Source organism: Oncorhynchus masou, chromosome 1, assembly GCF_036934945.1.
Source record: "Oncorhynchus masou masou isolate Uvic2021 chromosome 1, UVic_Omas_1.1, whole genome shotgun sequence".
NCBI classification, from domain to species: Eukaryota; Metazoa; Chordata; class Actinopteri; order Salmoniformes; family Salmonidae; genus Oncorhynchus; species Oncorhynchus masou.
In genome coordinates, this window is record NC_088212.1 from 76,327,822 (window position 1) to 76,339,728 (window position 11,907).

An 11,907-nucleotide genomic window follows, 5' to 3' on the forward strand; every position below is an offset into this window, starting at 1 on the left:
GTGAGGGTGTCATCATGTACTATAATGTACTGTAGTAGTGTACTGTCCGTACCTGTCTCCAGGATGCGTCTGTGTAACAGGCCCGAGTGAAGGAAGGCCTCATCTTTACAGGAGCGGATGTGTGTCCCCACCAGCTCAGAGTTGGTTGCCAGGATACGAGCGCTCTCTTCATTCAGGTTCACCCCCGCCATGGACGCCACATCGTTAATGTCATCATCATCCCTGGAAACAGATAGATGGAGGATTCATGTTTTAAGGGCTCTACAGATGTAGTTTGTTTCTGCAAACTTGTGTGTAGTGTATTTGAGTTTTAAAAATATATCTGAAGTTGTCATATCCACTTAGAAATGTCAGACTTGTTTTGCCCTCATGAAAAATGTATCAACCCCTACAAAAATGTAATTTAATTATAATCCACATAATAATTCAAATGTCCTGTTGCTGCAGGACTATTTTCCTGCTGTAGCAAATTGGCTCAACTTAAGAGCCTACATCTATACATTAGCTCTTACAACAATGTCTGTATAAAACAATACTATATGTCTCCCTTTAACAGTATTAGTTTGCATGTCCCTATAGACAATTACAGGGCTGTTCCTGTGGAAAAAGGACTCTGATTTTCTCATTTCATTCAAGGTTCAATCGTACAGGGAAAGTAGTGTATGCACTTGCATTGTTATGATTCAGAGGTGTATAAGCTGCTCATAATAATACACTATTTTAATAGGTTTTATTCCATCCAGAGTCCATTTGAGTCAGCATATAGTAGGGTTGACAACGTTTGGATGGAGGGGAGCTGGGTAAGGATGCACAGGAGGATTGGAACTGCTGTGTGATGAATCTGGCAATATACTAATATCAACAAACACTGTATACAGACCACTCTGCTCAGAACAGCAATATCATCCAGTACTGGTCCAGTAGAAATATCCACCGCCATTTTGAGTCACAACACGAGCTGGCTTCTCAATACATTGTTCATTTTCTTACATTTGAGGTTTTTTAGAATACATACATAGGTTTGGATAAGTAATATGTATTAGATATCGTATTTGAGGTAAAGAGTAACAATGGGATAAAGGACCAAGAATAACTATTGAGTTCAAGGTCCTCTCCAAGGAGGATGACCATCATTAAAAGAATGGAGTGTCTGACCCAAACAGTTCACCTTTAATTTTACTTGTTGGGTGAATCTGACATTGACAGTGGCCAGGCCTAAATCCTCTTTCTAGTCTCTATGAGTGAGTGCTAATGACTACTGTACCCTAACAGGGGAACGAGTGCTGTGGTAACCTAGTTGTGGCTGGCAATGCCCTGAGCAGATCACCCATGGAAATACTGCCTCCCTCCCTCGTCCGCTGGGCTGGAGGAACTACTGAGTGGCGGTGACAGAGGGCACAGAGATCCACAGAACACACACAGGGCAGCCGGACACTCCCTCCCTCGCCCATTCCATCGCTTCCCCTCTAAACTAATTGGTGTTCGCACCGCCAGCAGTCGCTGGTTCTGACCGTCAGTGTTGTAGGGAACAAGGCAGCACGTTGATGCTGCCTTGTTCCCTAGTCTCTGCCTGCAGCAGGCGGGCGTCCGTGCATGGGAACACATCGCCATTGTCAGCGGCAGGCATCGCACCCCGCTGATGTCTTCCTGTTCCTCTGTAAGGCCACGAGCACCTATATGAGTCCTGACATCCCGGCAGGAGGTTGGCAAAGTCGATTAGAGCTCCTTCCTGCACCAAGAGATCTCACTAGACCCTCTACTCACCCTGCCAGTCCCAGTCCTACTCTCACTGAGTCTAATAATGAACCTCCATGTAGAATCTACCCAACAACACTCTCATGATACAGGAGATTACTATGTTATTATTATATCTCTCCCCTCCTACTGTAGGCTATACATCTTCATCTTCACCACCGTCATCTTCATCAACACTCAACACCCTGGCCTCCGAAATCTCATTATCCATTAAATAAATAAACCTTACATAAATCTTCATATGTATTGATGATTAACTCAGTTACACAACACAGCTAGTGGACATGCTAAGTTTCTATGCAAATAACTACCTTATCCCAATGCAATACATGGCTGACATTATAAGGAGTGAATTAGATATGAAACGCACAACAACAACAAAAAGATTCCTGAACGAATGTACAGTACCTTTTCCTCTCACTAATAAAGGTGAGATGAAATTAGGTTCCACTGTGGAGGAAAAGACACCTCTCAATGATTGGTTTAGCTTTGCTGCGGGACATGACACCGAGAGCAACTTGAATACTTATGCATGTATTTTCCATATCAAGCCTGGATGGGAGAGGGCACGCCATAGGTGGGGAGTTGGATTGCTCTGCCATTTAGAAGGAGCATGTGTATGTGTGGAAAGGGGGCATCCAGTCAGGGTCCAGGATCCAGGGCCAGACAGGGATCGTCTCTGATACCTAACCCCAGAGAGTGCCCCATGTGCCAAGGTAGGGGTCGTCCACCGAGCCATCTGAGTGACTAACACCCCTGACACCCCTCCATGTAGCTAGTCATAACACACAGTGGGTGAGACACACACATAGTCACACACACGCACACACGCACACACACACACACACGCGCGTGCGCACACACGCACACACGCACACACGCACGCACGCACGCACGCACGCACGCACGCACGCACGCACGCACACACACACACACACACACACACACACACACACACACACACACACACACACACACACACACACACACACACACACACACACACAGGCACAGTCCACTGCAGCTTCCTTAGTTCCTCAATGTGCACTACAACCTGTCGCTTTAGACAACGCTGACTGCTGCCAATATGTATCAAAGCCAGTTTACTGCAGTTAAACACGTTCCCTCACTGTGTGTCCGGCCTGGTCTGGACGTGAATGAGCTGGATGTGGGCCGGGGTAGAGAGACGTATGACCCAGACCAGACATAGAGTGGGCTCACCGCTGGCATTTTAACCTTTATTTAACTAGGCAAGTCAGTTAAGAACAAATTCTTATTTACAATGACGGCCTACCAGGGAACAGTGGGTTAACTGCCTTGTTCAGGGGCAGAACGACAGGTGTTTACCTTGTTAGTGCCTGGATTCGATCCAGCAACCTTTCGGTTACTGGCCCAACGCTCTAACCATTATTACACTACCTGCCGCGGCATTGAGCTGAGGGGGCGACGTCTGAGACGGCTAAGAACTAGGGGATGAGGGCCGGCTGTGATTAAAGCGGATGTTGGGTGTTTACAGAAAGCATGGAGACCATCTGCTTCCACTCAGCAATGTAAAACTACTCTCTCTCTCTCTCTCTCTGTCTCTCTGTCTCTCTGTCTCTCTGTCTGTCTGTCTGTCTGTCTGTCTGTCTGTCTGTCTGTCTGTCTGTCTGTCTGTCTGTCTGTCTGTCTGTCTGTCTGTGTTGTCACCACCACAGAGCACACTGGAACTCACATAACAACCCATCACAACTCATCAAAACACATCACTACACAGAACAGCACATCACAACACAGCACAATGCAACAAATCACAGCACAACGCAGCACAACACATCACGGCACATCACAACACAGCACAATGCAACACATCACAACGCAGCACAACACATCAATGCACATCACAGCACGGCACATCACAACACAGCACATCACAACACAGCACAACACAACACAACACAGCACATTACAACACAACACAACAGATAAATAAATACATAGGTCAAGGTGGAGACACTAGAGGGGTTATGCCTGGTTGATTATATTTGAACCATGTTTGACTGGTTATGAATTGAATCTCTGAGATCATAGTCTATTCAACCCCTATCCACTTATCTACTCAACCCTAGCATTATGTTCTTTACAAAGGGAAACAATACAAATCTGATGTTATACAAAACACCATCTACATAGCACAACACTGGGGAGTGGAAGGAGGGGGGAGTATTTAAGATCAAACAAAAAATGCCTACAGTACAATCTCAGTATCATCACTATTTTAAGGAGGGGGGAGACTCCCACCATCCCTCCCCATTTCTGGCCTATTGTGCACCCATGCTGGGAGGGAGTGCCTGAGAGTGCTCTGAGGTGAGAGGATATACATGCCACAGGGCTCTGTCCCAACATGCTCTTATGTCCTCAGGAGGGGAACAGTATAGAGGTACATACAGCCCTGCCCTACCAGGGACTACTACACTACACAGCCAGACAACAGGGATTCCTAATCCATGTCAACCAGCAGAGTAGAGGGGTAGTGCTGGTGAGGATATATGAACCCTATTTGATTGATCTGACATGAAACTAGTGTGTAGCCTATGTACTGTATGGTTAGCCAGTATAGTGCACTGCTAGGGCAGGGAGGCAATGTGTGGTTTGTGTAAACATGGAGGCAGAAGCACCAGAGGGAAAAGGTTGTCAGTAACAAGCTGCCCTGACAGCTTAATTATCAAGGCCACTAAAGATTTATTGGTTTATCAATCAGGGCCCGGGGCAGCTCATTTCCCCTCAGGAAGGGAGGCCATTACCATGACCCCGGTGGCCGACTATGGGCTCGGAGCCAGAGGCAGAAAGTAACTAAGTAAAAACACTTTGAAGTACTACTTAAGTATTTTGGGGGGGGTATCTCTACTGTACTTTTACTCACCTACATTCATAAAGAAAATAATGTACTTTTTACTCCTTACATTTTCCCTGACACCCAAAAGTACTCATTACATTTTAAATACGTAGCAGGACAGGAAAATGTGCATACATACGCACGTACACACAAACTACGATGTGCGAAATCACGCATGTACACACACACATAGGCACCTATACTTATAGGTCAGATCGAAAAGAGAATTTTTCATGAAGATGTTTTTTAAAAGATGAAACGAGCTGAACAACCTGGAATGAGGGTAACCATAAACATCTACATTAACAGGGGGTAACCATAAACACCAATATTAACAGGGGGTAACCATAAACACCTACATTAACAGGGGGCAACCATAAACATCTATATTAATAGGGGGCAACCATAAACACCTATATTAACAGGGGGTAACCATAAACATCTACATTAACAGGGGGTAATCATAAACACCTATATTAACAGGGGGCAACCATAAACATCTATATTAATAGGGGGCAACCATAAACATCTATATTAACAGGGGGCAACCATAAACACCTATATTAACAGGGGGTAACCATAAACACCTACATTAACAGGGGGCAACCATAAACATCTATATTAACAGGGGGTAACCATAAACACCTATATTAACAGGGGGTAACCATAAACATCTATATTAACAGGGGGTAATCATAAACACCTATATTAACAGGGGGCAACCATAAACATCTATATTAATAGGGGGCAACCATAAACATCTATATTAACAGGGGGCAACCATAAACACCTATATTAACAGGGGGTAACCATAAACACCTACATTAACAGGGGGCAACCATAAACATCTATATTAACAGGGGGCAACCATAAACATCTATATTAACAGGGGGTAACCATAAACACCTATATTAACAGGGGGTAACCATAAACACCTACATTAACAGGGGGCAACCATAAACATCTATATTAATAGGGGGCAACCATAAACACCTATATTAACAGGGGGTAACCATAAACATCTACATTAACAGGGGGTAATCATAAACACCTATATTAACAGGGGGCAACCATAAACATCTATATTAATAGGGGGCAACCATAAACATCTATATTAACAGGGGGCAACCATAAACACCTATATTAACAGGGGGCAACCATAAACATCTATATTAACAGGGGGCAAACATAAACATCTATATTAACAGGGGGTAACCATAAACATCTATATTAACAGGGGGTAACCATAAACATCTATATTAACAGGAAGGAACCATAAACATCTATATTAACAGGGGGTAACCATAAACATCTATATTAACAGGGGGCAACCATAAACAATCTATATTAACAGGGGGCAACCATAAACATCTATATTAACAGGGGGCAACCATAAACATCTATATTAACAGGGGGTAACCATAAACATCTATATTAACAGGGGGCAACCATAAACATCTATATTAACAGGAAGGAACCATAAACATCTATATGAACAGGGGGCAAACATAAACATCTATATTAACAGGGGGCAACCATAAACATCTATATTAACAGGGGGTAACCATAAACTTCTACATTAACAGGAAGGAACCATAAACATCTATATTAACAGGGGGCAAACATAAACATCTATATTAACAGGGGGTAACCATAAACATCTATATTAACAGGGGGCAACCATAAACATCTATATTAACAGGGGGCAACCATAAACATCTATATTAACAGGAAGGAACCATAAACATCTATATTAACAGGGGGCAACCATAAACATCTATATTAACAGGGGGCAACCATAAACATCTATATTAACAGGAAGGAACCATAAACATCTATATTAACAGGGGGCAAACATAAACATCTATATTAACAGGGGTAACCATAAACATCTATATTAACAGGGGGCAACCATAAACATCTATATTAACAGGAAGGAACCATAAACATCTATATTAACAGGGGCAAACATAAACATCTATATTAACAGGGGGTAACCATAAACATCTATATTAACAGGGGGCAACCATAAACATCTATATTAACAGGAAGGAACCATAAACATCTATATTAACAGGGGGTAACCATAAACATCTATATTAACAGGGGGCAACCATAAACATCTATATTAACAGGAAGGAACCATAAACATCTATATTAACAGGGGGTAACCATAAAAATCTATATTAACAGGGGGCAACCATAAACATCTATATTAACAGGAAGGAACCATAAACATCTATATTAACAGGGGGCAACCATAAACATCTATATTAACAGGGGGTAACCATAAACACCTATATTAACAGGGGGCAACCATAAACACCTATATTAACAGGGGGTAACCATAAACATCTATATTAACAGGGGTAACCATAAACATCTATATTAACAGGGGGTAACCATAAACATCTATATTAACAGGGGGCAACCATAAACATCTATATTAACAGGGGGTAACCATAAACACCTATATTAACAGGGGGCAACCATAAACACCTATATTAACAGGGGGTAACCATAAACATCTATATTAACAGGGGGTAACCATAAACATCTATATTAACAGGGGGTAACCATAAACATCTATATTAACAGGAAGGAACCATAAACATCTATATTAACAGGAGGTAACCATAAACATCTATATTAACAGGGGGCAACCATAAACAATCTATATTAACAGGGGGCAACCATAAACATCTATATTAACAGGGGGCAACCATAAACATCTATATTAACAGGGGGTAACCATAAACATCTATATTAACAGGGGGTAACCATAAACATCTATATTAACAGGAGGCAAACATAAACATCTATATTAACAGGGGGTAACCATAAACATCTATATTAACAGGGGGTAACCATAAACATCTATATTAACAGGGGGCAACCATAAACATCTATATTAACAGGGGGTAACCATAAACATCTACATTAACAGGAAGGAACCATAAACATCTATATTAACAGGGGACAAACATAAACATCTATATTAACAGGGGGTAACCATAAACATCTATATTAACAGGAAGGAACCATAAACATCTATATTAACAGGGGGCAACCATAAACATCTATATTAACAGGGGGCAACCATAAACATCTATATTAACAGGAAGGAACCATAAACATCTATATTAACAGGGGGCAACCATAAACATCTATATTAACAGGGGGCAACCATAAACATCTATATTAACAGGAAGGAACCATAAACATCTATATTAACAGGGGGTAACCATAAACATCTATATTAACAGGGGGCAACCATAAACAATCTATATTAACAGGGGGCAACCATAAACATCTATATTAACAGGGGGCAACCATAAACATCTATATTAACAGGGGGTAACCATAAACATCTATATTAACAGGGGGTAACCATAAACATCTATATTAACAGGAGGCAAACATAAACATCTATATTAACAGGGGGTAACCATAAACATCTATATTAACAGGAAGGAACCATAAACATCTATATTAACAGGGGTAACCATAAACATCTATATTAACAGGGGGCAACCATAAACATCTATATTAACAGGAAGGAACCATAAACATCTATATTAACAGGGGGTAACCATAAACATCTATATTAACAGGGGGCAACCATAAACATCTATATTAACAGGAAGGAACCATAAACATCTATATTAACAGGGGGCAACCATAAACATCTATATTAACAGGGGGTAACCATAAACACCTATATTAACAGGGGGCAACCATAAACATCTATATTAACAGGGGGCAACCATAAACATCTATATTAACAGGAAGGAACCATAAACATCTATATTAACAGGGGGCAACCATAAACATCTATATTAACAGGGGGCAACCATAAACATCTATATTAACAGGGGGCAACCATAAACATCTATATTAACAGGAAGGAACCATAAACATCTATATTAACAGGGGGCAAACATAAACATCTATATTAACAGGGGGTAACCATAAACATCTATATTAACAGGGGGCAACCATAAACATCTATATTAACAGGAAGGAACCATAAACATCTATATTAACAGGGGGCAACCATAAACAATCTATATTAACAGGGGGCAACCATAAACATCTATATTAACAGGGGGCAACCATAAACATCTATATTAACAGGGGGTAACCATAAACATCTATATTAACAGGGGGTAACCATAAACATCTATATTAACAGGAGGCAAACATAAACATCTATATTAACAGGGGGTAACCATAAACATCTATATTAACAGGGGTAACCATAAACATCTATATTAACAGGGGGCAACCATAAACATCTATATTAACAGGGGGTAACCATAAACATCTACATTAACAGGAAGGAACCATAAACATCTATATTAACAGGGGACAAACATAAACATCTATATTAACAGGGGTAACCATAAACATCTATATTAACAGGAAGGAACCATAAACATCTATATTAACAGGGGGCAACCATAAACATCTATATTAACAGGGGGCAACCATAAACATCTATATTAACAGGAAGGAACCATAAACATCTATATTAACAGGGGGCAACCATAAACATCTATATTAACAGGGGGCAACCATAAACATCTATATTAACAGGAAGGAACCATAAACATCTATATTAACAGGGGGTAACCATAAACATCTATATTAACAGGGGGCAACCATAAACAATCTATATTAACAGGGGGCAACCATAAACATCTATATTAACAGGGGGCAACCATAAACATCTATATTAACAGGGGGTAACCATAAACATCTATATTAACAGGGGGTAACCATAAACATCTATATTAACAGGAGGCAAACATAAACATCTATATTAACAGGGGGTAACCATAAACATCTATATTAACAGGAAGGAACCATAAACATCTATATTAACAGGGGGTAACCATAAACATCTATATTAACAGGGGGCAACCATAAACATCTATATTAACAGGAAGGAACCATAAACATCTATATTAACAGGGGGTAACCATAAACATCTATATTAACAGGGGGCAACCATAAACATCTATATTAACAGGAAGGAACCATAAACATCTATATTAACAGGGGGCAACCATAAACATCTATATTAACAGGGGGTAACCATAAACACCTATATTAACAGGGGGCAACCATAAACATCTATATTAACAGGGGGCAACCATAAACATCTATATTAACAGGAAGGAACCATAAACATCTATATTAACAGGGGGCAACCATAAACATCTATATTAACAGGGGGCAACCATAAACATCTATATTAACAGGGGGCAACCATAAACATCTATATTAACAGGAAGGAACCATAAACATCTATATTAACAGGGGGCAAACATAAACATCTATATTAACAGGGGGTAACCATAAACATCTATATTAACAGGGGGCAACCATAAACATCTATATTAACAGGAAGGAACCATAAACATCTATATTAACAGGGGGCAAACATAAACATCTATATTAACAGGGGGTAACCATAAACATCTATATTAACAGGGGGCAACCATAAACATCTATATTAACAGGAAGGAACCATAAACATCTATATTAACAGGGGGTAACCATAAACATCTATATTAACAGGGGGCAACCATAAACATCTATATTAACAGGAAGGAACCATAAACATCTATATTAACAGGGGGTAACCATAAACATCTATATTAACAGGGGGCAACCATAAACATCTATATTAACAGGAAGGAACCATAAACATCTATATTAACAGGGGGCAACCATAAACATCTATATTAACAGGGGGTAACCATAAACACCTATATTAACAGGGGGCAACCATAAACACCTATATTAACAGGGGGTAACCATAAACATCTATATTAACAGGGGGTAACCATAAACATCTATATTAACAGGGGGTAACCATAAACATCTATATTAACAGGGGGCAACCATAAACATCTATATTAACAGGGGGTAACCATAAACACCAATATTAACAGGGGGCAACCATAAACACCTATATTAACAGGGGGTAACCATAAACATCTATATTAACAGGGGGTAACCATAAACATCTATATTAACAGGGGGTAACCATAAACATCTATATTAACAGGAAGGAACCATAAACATCTACATTAACAGGAAGGAACCATAAACATCTATATTAACAGGGGACAAACATAAACATCTATATTAACAGGGGGTAACCATAAACATCTATATTAACAGGGGGTAACCATAAACATCTATATTAACAGGGGGTAACCATAAACATCTATATTAACAGGAAGGAACCATAAACATCTATATTAACAGGGGGCAACCATAAACATCTATATTAACAGGGGGCAACCATAAACACCTATATTAACAGGAAGGAACCATAAACATCTATATTAACAGGGGGCAAACATAAACATCTATATTAACAGGGGGTAACCATAAACATCTATATTAACAGGGGGTAACCATAAACATCTATATTAACAGGAAGGAACCATAAACATCTATATTAACAGGGGGCAACCATAAACATCTATATTAACAGGGGGCAACCATAAACATCTATATTAACAGGGGGCAACCATAAACATCTATATTAACAGGAAGGAACCATAAACATCTATATTAACAGGGGGCAAACATAAACATCTATATTAACAGGGGGTAACCATAAACATCTATATTAACAGGGGGCAACCATAAACATCTATATTAACAGGAAGGAACCATAAACATCTATATTAACAGGGGGCAAACATAAACATCTATATTAACAGGGGGTAACCATAAACATCTATATTAACAGGGGGCAACCATAAACATCTATATTAACAGGAAGGAACCATAAACATCTATATTAACAGGGGGTAACCATAAACATCTATATTAACAGGGGGCAACCATAAACATCTATATTAACAGGAAGGAACCATAAACATCTATATTAACAGGGGGTAACCATAAACACCTATATTAACAGGGGGCAACCATAAACACCTATATTAACAGGGGGCAAACATAAAAATCTATATTAACAAGGGGCAACCATAAACACCTATATTAACAGGGGGCAACCATAAACATCCATATTAAGAGGGGGTAACCATAAACACCTATATTAACAGGGGGTAACCATAAACATCTATATTAACAGGGGGCAACCATAAACACCTATATTAACAGGGGGCAACCATTAACACCTATATTAACAGGGGGCAACCATAAACATCTATATTAACAGGGGGCAACCATAAACACCTATATTAACAGGGGGCAACCATAAACATCTATATTAAGAGGGGGTAACC

The 11,907-nt window shown here is 39.8% G+C and overlaps 1 protein-coding gene across 1 annotated transcript in view; it reads right to left on the reverse strand.

The window, feature by feature from the left end:
• Nucleotides 1–11,907, reverse strand: part of LOC135550854 (transcription initiation factor TFIID subunit 4-like) — a 128,680-nt gene that overhangs the window by 65,172 nt on the left and 51,601 nt on the right. Inside the window, exon 9 of the mRNA XM_064982028.1 lies at nucleotides 53–222. Coding sequence (XP_064838100.1) covers nucleotides 53–222 — 170 coding nt within the window. The remainder of the gene's footprint in view (nucleotides 1–52; nucleotides 223–11,907) is intronic.